General features: G+C 41.2%; 2 protein-coding genes across 6 annotated transcripts; one reads left to right on the top strand and one right to left on the bottom strand.

Annotated features, from left to right (window-relative positions):
- Positions 1–615: 615 nt before the first annotated feature.
- Positions 616–7,487, bottom strand: LOC115627707 (mitogen-activated protein kinase kinase kinase). 5 transcript variants are annotated; one of them, XM_030523454.1, is made up of 9 exons: positions 7,103–7,487; positions 6,398–6,892; positions 5,686–6,323; positions 5,454–5,620; positions 5,218–5,393; positions 4,418–4,615; positions 4,243–4,357; positions 3,327–3,701; positions 617–3,257 (listed from the first exon to the last, which is right to left on the bottom strand). In XM_030523454.1, exons 2-9 carry the CDS (start codon positions 6,728–6,730, stop codon positions 1,495–1,497), a joined length of 3,765 nt encoding a protein of 1,254 aa, XP_030379314.1. In that variant the 5' UTR covers positions 6,731–6,892; positions 7,103–7,487; the 3' UTR covers positions 617–1,494. The 5 variants fall into 5 exon arrangements, with proteins under 5 accessions (XP_030379312.1, XP_030379313.1, XP_030379314.1 ...); XM_030523455.1 differs by having other exon boundaries at positions 3,387–3,701; XM_030523452.1 differs by having other exon boundaries at positions 616–3,701; positions 4,427–4,615.
- A 192-nt stretch (positions 7,488–7,679) lies between these two features.
- On the top strand, positions 7,680–11,129 carry LOC115627528. The gene is made up of 5 exons (XM_030523228.1): positions 7,680–7,810; positions 8,068–8,302; positions 8,388–8,489; positions 8,607–9,001; positions 9,063–11,129. The coding sequence occupies exons 2-5, from the start codon at positions 8,198–8,200 to the stop codon at positions 10,891–10,893; spliced, it is 2,433 nt and encodes an 810-aa protein (XP_030379088.1). The 5' UTR covers positions 7,680–7,810; positions 8,068–8,197; the 3' UTR covers positions 10,894–11,129.
- The last annotated feature ends 3,240 nt before the right edge of the window (positions 11,130–14,369 follow it).

Genomic DNA, 14,369 nt, shown 5'->3' with positions numbered 1-14,369 from the left:
TTATTAACTAAAGGCAAGGAAGTTTGTGGGGCTCAAAGGGGATACCGCAGGCAAAACCATCAACTAAAGCCTCATACTTCATTCTTTCGTACCTTAGCCGGCGACCGTCACCATGGGGAGGTTGGGGTGGGGGCTGGGTAGTATATCGAGGAGGGTTAGGGGGGTTGATACAAATCAAAATTCAAATTACAAATTGAACGAAATTGTTTCACTTTTAGTTGTTTTATTGTCCGTTTCGTTGTAGTTTTAATTATATTCGCTACGCGGCTGCCAGTGTTGCACAACACCGCAAAAAATGAAAACAATAAAGAAACTTAATGTTGAAACTTAGAAGTTTGAGAAAACAAACATAAATTTACAATTACATACATAGGTACATAATAAAAAAATAAAAATAAATCAAACTTCTCGTACAATAATACATATTTTTCGCGTTTTTAAATCACAGTTTTTTTTGTTTTTCTCTGTTTTTTTTTTTTTGTATTTGTTTATGCAATGAAAACAACACGAATATTAAGGTAAAAAATATTAATATAAATACATAGCTAGTAAATAAATAAAAGCCAATTTAAAAAAATATATAATATAGAATACAAACGATAATTATCAAAAAACAAAACTGTGTTCAAATACAAAAAGAAGGCGGATAAATACTCCACAAGTGTTGATGCTGTTGTTTCAAATTTCCAAAAAAATAAACCATAATCATCGTGCTTAAATACCTTAAATGAACAATTTTTGTTGTTGCTGACTCGACCACATAAATTATACATACATACATAGATATGTATGTAAGAAATGCATAGAAAAAATTAATGTTGGTATATACTTATAAAACTTAAAGAACAATTTTTCGACTGACCACATGTACATATGTATACCTATACTATACATGCATGTAGATAGATATGCATGTACATACATATGTATGTTAGAAATACATAAAACTATAACTTAGTTCAACTAAGATATTTGTGTATGTTTGTGTGTATGTGGCGGCGCCTACCTGCACACATGCGTATTTATATAAATATATATGTATATATATATTTTTTTTTTTTGTATATGTTGGTATCAAAAATGTTTAACCTAGGCGTTTACATTAATTTAGATTAATGTGATATTATTCTTTATGAATTATTCATGCAGTTGAATCCGAAATTATGGTTAAATAGCTTGGGATTTCCCCTCTTTGTTTCTTTCTGTTTTTAGTTGCTTCGTTTTTGTTGTGTGGTTTTAATATAAAACATTGGGTTTATAGTGTTTGTAGTAAAATGCGTTTGAGTTTAAGAATAATGATGTTGGTTTGAAGCTGCATGTTTTTAATGAATAGACGACCACATTCACACAACCAACCACAATAACACAATCGCATGGTAGGCATTAACAGGAGGTGGATAAACTGATTGGAACAGGCGCACAGCACCGCATCGCACCGCACAGCAAGGCACAAATTGAACAACTTCTAAAGCTGCTGCATCTGAATTATTGGCTCTAAAAGCGTTCCAACTGCTCACAGGACTGGGTTTGTGGCTTCTTGTTCCGTCGCCGCAATGACGCAAATCCTGTGGTCTTGGTGTGAACAGCCTCCGCATCATACGGATCAACAGCATGAAAGTCTGTGATGTTTTCACCGCTTGCACTCACTTCGTTGCCACCCAGCGTCTTCTCGGACAGCTTTGAGTACTTTTTCTTGGAGCCGCGCGACAACAGATTCATCAGGGACTTAAATTTGGTGGTTGACTGCTGCGGCTGCTGCTGCTGATGCCTATGAGGATGTCCATTCGTCTGACCACCGCCATTGGCCGCCTCAACCGATTTGGATTTGGGCAGATGTTTCAGCATTTGTTTCTGTTTCTTGCTGTTCTGTTTGCGCTGCTCGGCGAGCAGGTGCTTATTCATCTTGATAACATCCGGATGAGGTTGCACGTCTCGCATGCGTCGCGTGGCCAAAATAGAGTTATCTTGAATTTTGTAGCCATTCGTTAGTCCAGCATCGTCGTCATCCGAATAGTAGCTCACAAAACTGATGGAGGCAGTGGACGTATTTTGTTGGTTCTGGTCGCTGGCAATGGCGGTGGCGGCAGTGGCGGTAGTGGCTGGCAACTGTTCCTCTAACGAGGCGAAGGAAACATTCTGTGTGGAGTCCATAGAGTTCATTTGAAAGGTAACCGAACTTTTGCGTGAGGTTTGTGGCAGCGGAGGCGCCGTCAGCGACAGTGAGCCCGAGGTTTCCATAGTCGATGAATACTCCGAGGAGCAGTAAGAGTTAAGATCACGTTGTTGTTGCTGCTGCTCTCTGTCTGCATTGTCAGCATCATCGTAGTCGTCGTCGGAAGACGACTTGTCGTTATCAGCACCTACAGCGGGTTCATCGCCCGTCGCATCTAAGGGCTGACGAAAGAAGCACTCGCGCGTAAATTGGGACCCTCCTCTGCGCTGAAAGTGGCCGCCTTCCAGATCATCCTCCGTTGCATCGTAATTATGGTAAGACTCTTCGGTGAGCTGGGTGGCTGAGTTGTATATCGTCAGATCCCCACTGGACTTGGAGCTGACCCGCTCATTGGCTCCAAATTGTGTGTTCAGCGCGCGGCTGCTGTGGGCAAAGATCTTTTTAAAGTTCTGCTGGTAGAAGGCACGATCATAGGTGTTGTGTTCGCCGCTTTCTGTTGGTAGCACCGCCGAAGATGGCGGTGACGACGACAAGAGTGGCTCTTCCAGCTGCTCTGGCCCGGCGCACATCAGATAGCTGTCCAGCGAATGCTTCTTGCGACCAACGGCTGGACTGTTGTTCAGGCTGCTGCATCCGCCGCGAGCTCCGCCTTCAGCAGTTGACGGCTGTATTGTCGCTGTGGATGCACTCGACTTGAGGAAGTGAAAGCAACCTGTCGTCGGAGTCAGCGTGTCTGTCTCAGAGCTATCGTCCGACATCAAGGGCGGCTGTGGGGGTGCCAGCGTCGACGGGCCATAGTTGTAGGAAGGCTGCATATGGTCCAGACCATGGTCGTGGCTGCGGGCACGTGTTTGTTGTTGTTGCAAATGTTGGACGACTGTGTGATGAAAATGTATGGCGTGTGGGGCACCGGCCAGCTGGTTGTGTAAGTGTGGACTATTGGCTAGATAATGAGCGGCACCGCCATTAAGGCTGCCATTTCTCGTATTGTGGTTATTGTTGTTGCCGTACTTGCCATTCAGCTGTGGAGCGACGGCATTTGTGGGTGACATGGCGATCGAGGCGGATGTGGATGTAAATGCGCCTGACAGTGGTGACATGTTGATGTTATTATTAGTTTTGTTGTTATTATTATTATTATTAATGTTGTTACTGTTATTTTTGCCATTACTGTTGCTGTTGTTGTTGGTATGCAATAAAATATATGGCATACCTGAGGCCACGCCCGCGCCTACCGCACCAATAGCCGCCACACCGCCGCCCACAAACATGGCTCCATGGGTGGGCGTGGTTGGCGTGGAGCCGGCACGCAATGTATTCCCCATTTGCAAAGTCTGTGGAAGCTGTGGATGTAGCTGCTGGCGCGGCGCCTTCTTGTCCAAATCGGGCGCACTCTTGCTGAACGATGAGTGCGTCGAGCTCTGGGCTGACCACTCGGGCTGGCCGCCCATTGTGGGGCGCAGCAGCGATCGCTCACGTTGGTGCATGGTGGAGGGACCCCACGTCTTGCCCTTATGACCATCGGTAACTAAGCGCATCATACCAACCAAACAAATGAAACACGAACCAAAAATGAAAGAAACAATAAATGGCAAATGAACAAGAAATCAAAAAATTCAGTAACAAATAAAAAGTAGTTATCAACTCTAATATACATATATATAATAAATAAAGAGCCCTTAAACGTTTTTTATGAGCATCCGAATTTTTTAAGACACCTTATTTAAGAGTGAAATAAAGAATTACGATTTCTAAGTGGAATTGGTGGGTGCGGGTGTATCTAAGAAGGTTACTTCGATAAAAAGGGGCAGGCTATGTAGAAAGTATAAATTAGTTTGGTACTCAATTTTTTCACTTCGAGTTCAATACATTTTCGACTAACAAATCGAATCTAATCTTCTTCGAATGCCAAAACAGCAATATTGCCGAACTGCAGCGTTTTTTTTAATTCCAAACATATTAAGACGAAAGTTATGCCTCTACTAAAATAGTTGAGCACTTTCTCCTCTCTCTCTCTCTCTGTCTCTCCCTCTTAACTTGAAAGCTAATTTTAAGGTTTGTGAACTCACGTGCCACTATCCGTAGTCCTGATATTGAAGGCGAACCAGGCGGCTCAACTTTGTCGCATACTGCTGTAATCTGGTGACGAAATTCCGTGGGCAGAGAAATTTGCAGCTGCTTGTTCTGTGCAGAATAAGATATGTAAATTAGTTTGAAGTACATTTTCTTAATCATCATACTCACCTTACTCACCTTAATAACCTTTTTGCCTTTCTTCTGCTTTCGTTTAAATGGCTCCGGTGTTTGCAACATTGCCAGTTCACGGCCAATTACCTCCATTTCTCGTTTCCGCAGATGCTGCTCCAGCACTTTCAAGTAATTCGCCTTTTCGAGCTGTTGGTTTTGGACGCGACGCAGCTGCTCCTCCTTGTTGCGCAGTTCCTATGTGATGAGCAAAGGGGTGGTCGAGGAAATTAATAAAAGCTTTGGGTTTATGGCGAATGTTTAAACTAGAAAACCAAACGTAGGTGGTTCGCATGCAATTGGTTTTGAATACATATTTAGAATGAATCAGATAAGACAATAATGGGGACAAATAATGCATAACTAAACTTAAACTGAAATTAAAATAGAACACTTAAAGTGAATAGAACTGGGCGGAGAAATCGTGTGTTTATTGGTCATGGGGAGCTTACCTCTTCGGTGGTTTGAAAACGCTTTTTTGTGTGATTGTTTTTGTATGGGTTTGAATTTGGTTACATAAATATTGAGAGGAAATTGTTATTTTGGAGGAAAAAATAAACCAAATTAGTAAACTTGTATCATAGATTTAAGCGAGACACACATATTGGTATTTACAAAAAACAGGACAGAGAGAAATATATATAAATAGAGAGGGAAAGCAAGCGACAAGGTCTATACAATACATATAATGCTAACTTCCAATGTATGTCACATTTGCCAAATGCAAACGCGCACTTCCTACAGATTACGATCTACATCAAAAACTATAGGATCTTTTGCACAACGGTTACAATGGCTACCTTCTCTTTTTCGCGCAAGTCGTGTAGCACCTCGGCTATCTCCTTTTTCCAGCCCTCCTGCATGTAGTGGAAGGATTCATGCGGCGTTCGCGTGAATTTGGAGCGTGCAATGTTCTCCAACTGGTTGAGTATCTCTTTAAAGCCTGGTCTCTTGTGTGGATCCGTTTCCCAGCAGCCTGCAAATAAAGACATCATTCAGTCAGACGTTATTGTACTCCCATCTTAACTTCACTTACTCTTCATAAGCGAGCTCCATTCCTGGGGACAGGTTTTTGGTATGGGCAGTGCTAACGAGTTTATGGCCACACCATAAGCCACAGACAGTGGATGGAAGCCTTTGTAGGGCGTTTCACCCGTTATCAGCTCCCATAATAGTACGCCGTAGCTCCACACATCAGCGGATCTACAAGTTCGCACCATTTTATTGTTGTCAAATGCAATTGATCGCAATGGGCTGTTTAAACTTACTTTGAGTACATGTTATTGCTGATCACCTCCGGCGGCATCCAGGCGTAGGTACCTGCCGCACTCATGCGTTGTGTGTTGTACATTTCTCGGGCCAGTCCAAAGTCTGTGATTTTGAGAGTTTTCTGATGTAGCTGGTTGTCTTTGATGGCCTCGTAAATGACCACGTTGGATGACTTAAGGTCGCGATGTATAATACACATGGGCGCCTCATTGTGCAGGTAATTCATTCCACGCGCAATTTGGATGGCCCAATTTACTAAAACGTCCGGCGGTATTTTGCCAGCAAGTATGCGGTTTAAGCTGCCGCCACGCGCATATTCCATGACCAGGCACAGCTTGGTGTTCAAGCACACGCCGCGTAATGCGGCAATGTTCTCATGCTTTAGCACCCAAAAGAGCTTGGCTTCCTGCAGCACGCTCTCGCGCATTCGCTCGTCATCTTCCCCCGGCTGGTGGGCGATCTTAATGGCTACCTCCTCGCCGTCATAGTAACCGCGATGTACTTTGCAGAAGCCACCCGACCCAATTACCTCTTTGATTTCTAGCTTATCGTAGTCAACCTCGTGTGGTTGTATGCTATCTATCGCCTGCTGCAGTGGATCCACATCAGTGACGAAGTTACGCGGAAAGACACCCACCTGAATAAAGAAAATAAAGATAATAGGTTTGATGTGAGATACGTGAGGCGCTGTATTTGATTGCTTACAATTACCTTATCACCTATTTTGCCAGTCCACCAACCAACATCTCCAGAAACATCACTGTCTGTAGAGAGCACCACAACGATTTGGCCCCGCCGCAACGTCAGCTCGTCCTCACCCTGCGCATCGTAGTCATACAGGGCCGTCCAAAGGCTGCCGTCGGCGGGCTGCGGCTCCTCGTCGGTCAATGTCACCGCACCCAAGACGACGCTGACGTCTGCAGTGCAACCGCCGCCGTTGGCTGTGGTTGCTGTGCTGTATGCTGTCGGTACTGCTGCTTGTTGCGCGTTGACATTATTCTGGCTGGAGTCAACGTGTTGCTTGTCGCCGATGGAGCGCTGCATGGCCAGCGCTGCTGCTGGATATGGCCGATTGGCTGGAAGCTAATTCACGTTGTTGTGCTTTGCGTCGGTGGGCGCTGAGCGACAGCATCAAACGCTTTTTATATGCAACAACTGTGACATGTGTGCACACTTTGTGAACTTTGCGAAGCAAAGAAACGTGACCTGTAAATCAAAATAAATGTTATGTTTAATTTATGTTTTTCAATAGTTTGCAGAGATTGGTTGCATCGTATGCGAAATAACAACAATATTCATCCTAATCACAACAATAACATCAACAAGGGTTAACACCACACCCACCGCGCCACAAACAGAAGGCCGTACGGGCCGAACTTTTTTGGGTTGTCGCTGCTATACGGGGTGTTTACCTACCCACATTTGCAGTATGCTGCTGCTGATTTTTTTTCTCCGCTTATGCCACTGCTTCGATTTGATTATGAAGATTTCACTCTGACAACCGACGGTTGCTTCTTCTTGTACGCCCTCGCCCGCACTACACCGCGCGATTGTACACACGCACGCCACCAGTAACTCACACAATAGAAACAATCACACAATACAATACAAAGCACACACACAGGCGCACATAATTGTCGATTCTTCGTATTTGTCGTCGTTTCGTTAATTCGTTTTGCGTTCTAAGTACTTGCTTAAACTATGATTCCTAAATTATTTTTTGAATTATGTTAGCAAGCGTGTATCGATTTTTATGTTTGCATGTGTTTTAATGCACTTTTACTTGCATTTGCGATTTTTATAACTCCGTACGTTTGTCTGTTTGTCGACCTAGGGATGTAAGGTATATACTGATGGTATCGATGTTTATTAGGCGAGAATTTCTTAAGCGATAGAAAATTTAATCGTAATCGTTATTGCAAGTGTTTGGGACGTGGGAAAGTTGCTTAGTAAATAATTGTATTAAATAATTTCGATTTTAAATGAATACAAAGTTCGTCGCGTGCTTGAAAAAAAGCCATAATGAACATATAACTTTTGATTCTAAGTTAAAACAAACTACTTCTAACCGTATTCAACGTTACACCCGCATATGCCGGGTGCAGATGAAAGCGTATTTGCATGGTACTTCGGTTATTTGGAAGTGTTTGTAAAATCAGAAACTTCATCCATTTTCATATGCTGAAGTCATCAAAAATAAAATATTTTCCAATGACTGCACTGTTGCATTTGGAAAGTTGTTTTTATAAATCAGTTTTGTTATTTAGTTTTTGACCCCTGTCCAATTCTTCACAGATAAAGGCTTAAGACCATTTCATTTTCCAGCACTAATTTATAATAATAAATATATTATTGAACTACTTATCTGTATTTTCAAAAAGTGTTCACCTTGCAACACTGGTCGCTTGTGCCATCGATTGAAGCCGAACTTGTTGTTTTCCCGCCATTAACCTGCAGACATTTGTAAAGAAATTAAAAAAGAATTTGCCATATCACAACTAAAATTAGACAATGGTCGGCAGGCCGTGCAAGCTTTGTCGCTCCAGGGATAAAGATAACCTACGCCTCGGAAGCATCGAAACACTTGGCGAAGTGTTGGTACATCAGAATTGTTTGGTAAATATGTACCCCAATGTAAAATGACTCCGTTAATAATTTTAATAAATTTACAAACTGCTAAATGTGTTTGTTTTCACAACAGTATCTAAGCTCGAACCTTTGCCAACGAGGTGACGATGACGAGGGCATTTATGGTTTTATGGAAGACGATATAAAAAGAGAAGCTGATCGCACTAGATTCTTGGTAAGTACATACATACATACACACATATGTATGTACATATGTACGTACATATTTTCTTGCTTTCATAAATATGAACTGTCGCTAAGAAAACTGTTGTTAAATATTGCATTTTTACAGCAATGCACTTTCTGCTCTAAATTCGGTGCCAACATAGGCTGCTGCAAAAAGTCCTGCCACAAGACATTTCATACCGGCTGTGGCTACGACAATGGCGTCCTATATCAGTTTTATGGCACATACAGGGCATATTGCCCAAAGCATATTCGTATGCATAACTTTCGTCCTGGACCTAAAGAGATTTGCTTTATATGTTTGGAGGCCTTGGCCATGGTGGGCGAGCGTTTCAGCATTACCACAATGATATTTTCGCCTTGCTGCGGAAATGGATGGTACCACAGATCATGCTTGCAGAAGTATGCGAATTCTGCTGGATATTTTTTCAAGTGCCCATTGTGCAACGATGCATCTAAATTTCACGATGTTGCGAGGTGGGGCATAACAATTCAAAATCGGTAAGCAATAACTAAAACACTTCGTTCCACGTTCAGGTCTAACAGAGCCCATACTTTGCAGCGACGCGTCTTGGGAACTCGAACCAGGAGCGTTCCGTGATCAAGCATATCGCCCTATTTCGTGCACAGCGGAACTTTGTGTTTATCCACGTGGCCGCAGCGTTGGAAATTTGAAATATTGCTGTCTGTGCGGTGGTAATCCGATTCATAATACATGCAACAAGCCCAAATCATCCGGCACATACAGCTGCAGAGACTGCAATATAGTCTCTTCGGCGAAACCATTAAACACAACTGGAAATGAAACGCCTTCTGATGAGCATGAAGATTATAGCACCATGGACTCATTGGTTAGGTTCTCTCATTTATTAGGAAACAACAACGGCCGGGATGGGAGTTTGCATGAATCCATTCATATTGCGGGCAAAAAGCAAATCGCTCCATCCACCGAACCTTCATCTGATGAAGACTCTCCTGCCGAATCCACAGATTCTGATAAAAAACCAAAAAAAAGTCGTATAGAGCGCCGTTCGATGGAAACAAAAAGTACTACTTCTCTAGAAAGTAATGACGAAATCGATCCGCTTGATTTATATTTCCCGCACTCAAATACTGACAGCGTTAAAAAACAGGTGCCAGTCGACGATATAAGCAGCGATGAGTGTGACCCGCTCGACATGGAATTCCCTATGCATGTTATGAAAACCAAAGACAACTTAAACCCTAACAAATGCTTAATACAGAACAAAACATCATCGTCTACTTCCTACTTTTGCGGGGACGATAATAAAGAAAACATTATTGGTTCGACAAAACTATCACATGCCCAGTACCATGAACAAAGTCAGCGGGTACAAACGAACAAATTACGTCCTGAGTGTGCGCTTCATGTAGATGTCGAAATAAATAAAGCTGTTCCTTCAATAGGCACTAATGGCCCTCATCATTCAACAGCTGCTCAAGACTATGAGCGGATTCAGAGACAAGGGACTCGAGAATTACGCGCTCGTTCACGTACGCCTAAAGTGGAAACTAATCCGTTGCATTTGCGCAGAGGTCGTTCTCGTTCAAGAGCCTTTTTAGACATGGCAGAAAGCTCTTCATCTGAGGACCAGTGCAGGACTCGCACTCACATAGGAACTCCTTCCCAAATGGCAGAAGATTCGGCAACTACTGCATTCCGTGGAAGTCACAGTCGCACAAGGGCTTCTCTTAAAATCCCTAAGGAGTCAGCACCTACCGGAGAACGCGAAGGCCGCTCTCGTACAATAACTACGTCCACAATAGTCGGAGATTCGGCTAATGTTGATCTGCGTAAAAGCCGCTCTCGGACAAGGGACTCTCTCAAAATCTGCAAAGATTCAGCATCTATTGAAATTCACGGAAATCGCACTCGCGCAACAATTCCAAAAGTGGACGAACGTTCCCCTCCTACTGAACTGCGCGGACATCGCTCCCGTAGAAAGCCTTCCCTTACAATAGACGTAGATTCTGCATCTAACGAATTGCGTAGATGCCGCTCTCGTAGCAGCACTTCTCAGAGAATGATCAGGGATTCGGCATCTGTTGAACTGCGCACAAGTCGCTCTCGCATAACAACGTACAGAAAGGCTGAACATTTGGTATCTCCTAAAGAGCGTGGAACGCGATCCCGCACAAGTACTTCTTGCAGAGCATCCGAAGATACATCATCTACAGAAGCTCGAAGATGTCGAGTTTTAAAAAGATGTTCAGGAACGGACTTTAATATGGGCGGGACCCGTTCAGCAGTGCACCAACAGCAAAATCGTTATGAGCGTCTTAAAGACATTGATCGTTTGGAATTAGATATTTCGTGTATTGCAAACCGTACACGCAATCGCGCTGCTCTAAAGGAACAACTGAAAAAATAACAAAGTTATACTTTTACAAATTATTTAAAGAAGTAGGTTTGAATATTTTTTCGTTTTTATTATTATTCTCTTAAGGTTTGAATATGTTTTCGCTTTTATTATTATTCTTTAAATTTCATTGTAAAAATTTGAATCTAACATAAGTTAAAGATGTAAAGATATTTAAGTTCTTATTTTAGTATTTCACATATTTAAAAGGCTTCAGTAGCAAAAGCTGTAGTCTGATTTCTATGTCATCAAAGGATTAAATACTATATTTTATAAGATTCACTATACGTTCTGGATAACATTTTAAAAAATAAATTTTTTCCAAAAATAAATACCCTTCTAATCAATCCGATGAAATTTTGTTATTCTTTGAACAAAATTATTTTCAGCTGAATGTAAGAATCTTTCCTTACATTTGGAATTAATCTGGAATTGGAATTTCGAATTAATCTATAACACATCTTAGTAAAAGTTTTAACTTATCACATTAGAATATACTATGGCGTATTTATGAAGTTACTTCATGCAGGAATCTCATAATCATGGATTGATTCAAAAAGTTGAAAAAATGTATAATAAGGCGTTTTTTGCATACGAGTTTTATAGGACAGCAGGGGTTTCCGTAAAAATAGTCGCTCTTAATTTTGTCACATAGTATATGTAAGGTAATAGATTCATATCTTAAGGCTAAGTGGCAACTAGCGAGCGCAGCAGTCACCAAAATATTGTATCGAATGTTATCGATACCGAGTAGAATTGTTCAAACCAAAGAACCACAGGCACCATTTGTATCGGACAGCGAAAGAGCGAGTTTTCTCCGTCGTATCGGTGAATTCATTTATATTTAAATGATCATCGGAAAAGACAAGTAATTGGAAAACAGACGTACGCAGTAGTTTTTTCGTTTTTTGTTTGCAATAAACTGCCAAAAGTAAAAGTGCAATAAACGTCGTGTTAAGTGAAAATGCCATCAGCGCGAATTGAGCTTGTTTTAAACTGTGTATATATAAACAACGAATCTATTGGCAATTGCATTCAGCGTTGATGACAATGTCAGCAACCGATGCAGTAGCCTAAAATCACAACAATAGCACTAAATTCTAAGAATGAGTGATTAGCCCAATGTGGTAGTGGAGGAGGAAAAGAATAAACTCAGCCAGCTGTTTAAATTGTTATCCTGCTGGTAACGACGGTGACGACTACGACGAGTGCGGGAAAACACAGTCTAACATACTCCTGCAAAGCGAACGAACTAGACGGCGAAGTAGTTGGCAAAAAGAGGTTAGCGGTACATTTATTTCGCGTTCGAGCAATCAATACATTTTGATTTTCAGTATGCAACTAATTTAAATTAATTATTCAACGACATCCATGTGAGCATTTTATTCCAATTTCAATGTTAAAGCAGCTGCTGCTTCTGTTTTCTCTTGATGTGAGTTGATTTAACTGCTGTTATTATTGTTGGTTTTTATGCTGAACCAACGGTTTTGTTGTTGTTGCTGTCATTGTACTTCCTGCGTAGCAGTTTATTGACCGTATAAGTGAGAAAAAACAGTGTTATGCATTCGCCTGGATAGTCGTCTATAGATGTACATATATATGTGTATGTATGTATGTGATAAAGCATTATAAGTATGTCACACGGACGGACGTACTGCAACACAGCTATGGTGGCTTTATGCTTAAGTGAAGCAAAACTTTTACTGCTTGTGATAGTCTTTTCCACGGCGAGAATGTGTTATTTTCCACGACAGGAAAAACTCACTTATGCATGACATACACTGTCGCTCATTGGGATATGTTCGCCTGTATGCGTAAACACTGTGCATATGTGTACATACATATGTACACATACATAATGCTATAAAAGACAAATTTTCCTATTGTCCTAATTACACGTACACGCAAATGCACTTTATATGGATTTAAATATTTGAGCGGGCCCGAATGTGCAGACTCATTATGCTAGCAAACAAACAGGGAGAGAAGAAACTTGCCTACTTTTTGGCGTCTCTGCGTTCTTCCCAGCAAACACATGTTTAAGTTGTTAAGCTTCAACTATATCTAACTTTTGTTCAGCACTGTGACCTACCCAAGTGGGTTGCCATTGCCGCTTGGCATGTTAAGTCTTCACGAACAAATAAACACAGCAATAACTCGAAATGCGGTCTTGAGGGCTCATCCCTATCCCCGACTCCTTCTTTCCTTGTTCCATGCATCGCTGCCTGTGTAATGGGCTAGTTAGAACTCAAATAAAATTCATACTAAAACGTTGCCCGCAACAGCAGATCCTCTAATTTGCCCGAAACTTTTAACTGATTTAACTGTCAACCGATTGGCCAGTAGCGCCATTCACATTACTTTTCAATTAACTAAACAGCTCGACATGGTGGCGTCGTTGATTGATTGCAAATCAGCGCCATTAGTACCCGACATATCGACTCAACTCACAACAGTAGTCCGGCCCACTGCTGCTCTTCACAATGACTAATTTCGGTTCATTTGAATGGGGTAAGCCCAGTCATTGTTGGCATTATTAATACTACTTTTCCAGGCCTACCACAGCTCTGCCGTTGTTGCATGTCGCCATATAATCACAAAATGGAAATTAATCATTCTGTTATATTTGCTGCATTAGCAAGAACCCAAATTTGATTGATATGTACATGTGTATTTATATATACATGCATACATATACAGATGTACAAGTATATAAAGCGGAGCATGTAATGTAGGGTAGATATTATAAATTGTATCAATACATTGCTCGACATGTTCCCTACACCTGATCGGCATTTCTATGCACAGACATAGCATTTCCATTGAAAATAATAATCTGAATGTAATAAATATTTTTAGGCAGCTTGTACGAACTGAAAGAAAGGTGGACGTTTGTAATTGATTTGAGACCGCGAAACAAGCTGACCCACATGTGTTTTTTTTTTATTTTATAAATAACTGCATAGAGCGCACCTGGATTGTAGGTTTGAACAGTTGTTGATGGTTTAAATACTTAAGCGGGCCCTATAGGATAGGTTATAGGCAAAACTAAATTTCGATAACCAAATTTTATGAATTAAAGCAGTTAGCTAATTAGCAAGAAAAATACTTTAAATAAATAAGATACCAATTAACAATAATTTTGCTATAATGCCAAATTTTATTGGAACCATTGACATTGCAGTACCAATTAAAGTTTCAATAACATTTTACAAAATATTTTTTGAATGTCCAGATATTTCAGAGCTCATTATCATTTGCTAAACGGGAGCCGAGTTTCAATTAAGTGCGTACGGACGAGACAAATGTGGAAGCCTTTATGGTGATTGTTTAAGTTTGTTTGTAGGCTTGCATTTGTTTTGGTCACAGCGTTGCCACCTGATGTTAATGCCATTTAACAGACAGTTACCGTTTAACTATTGAGGAAACTAAAAAAAAATAAAATTAAAAAAAAACCTGCAGTGGGTAAAGCTGTATGGAGACGAAAT

The sequence above is a fragment of the Scaptodrosophila lebanonensis genome, unplaced genomic scaffold (genome assembly GCF_003285725.1).
Source record: "Scaptodrosophila lebanonensis strain 11010-0011.00,11010-0021.00 unplaced genomic scaffold, SlebRS2 tig00000096-arrow-pilon, whole genome shotgun sequence".
Lineage (NCBI taxonomy): Eukaryota > Metazoa > Arthropoda > Insecta > Diptera > Drosophilidae > Scaptodrosophila > Scaptodrosophila lebanonensis.
This window is presented reverse-complemented; position numbering and strand designations above follow the sequence as displayed.

Excerpts from the sequence above, each read along its gene's own strand:
- LOC115627528 (XM_030523228.1), top strand. The coding sequence starts at position 8,198 with ATGGTCGGCAGGCCGTGCAAGCTTTGTCGCTCCAGGGATAAAGATAAC. Across the intron at positions 8,490-8,606 it reads CTGATCGCACTAGATTCTTG|CAATGCACTTTCTGCTCTAA; the intron begins GTAAGTACATAC and ends GCATTTTTACAG. Across the intron at positions 9,002-9,062 it reads GGCATAACAATTCAAAATCG|CGACGCGTCTTGGGAACTCG; the intron begins GTAAGCAATAAC and ends CATACTTTGCAG.
- LOC115627707 (XM_030523450.1), bottom strand. The coding sequence starts at position 6,730 with ATGCAGCGCTCCATCGGCGACAAGCAACACGTTGACTCCAGCCAGAAT. Across the intron at positions 5,394-5,453 it reads ATGGAGCTCGCTTATGAAGA|GCTGCTGGGAAACGGATCCA; the intron begins GTAAGTGAAGTT and ends CTTTATTTGCAG. Across the intron at positions 4,616-5,217 it reads ACTTGCGCGAAAAAGAGAAG|GAACTGCGCAACAAGGAGGA; the intron begins GTAGCCATTGTA and ends CTCATCACATAG.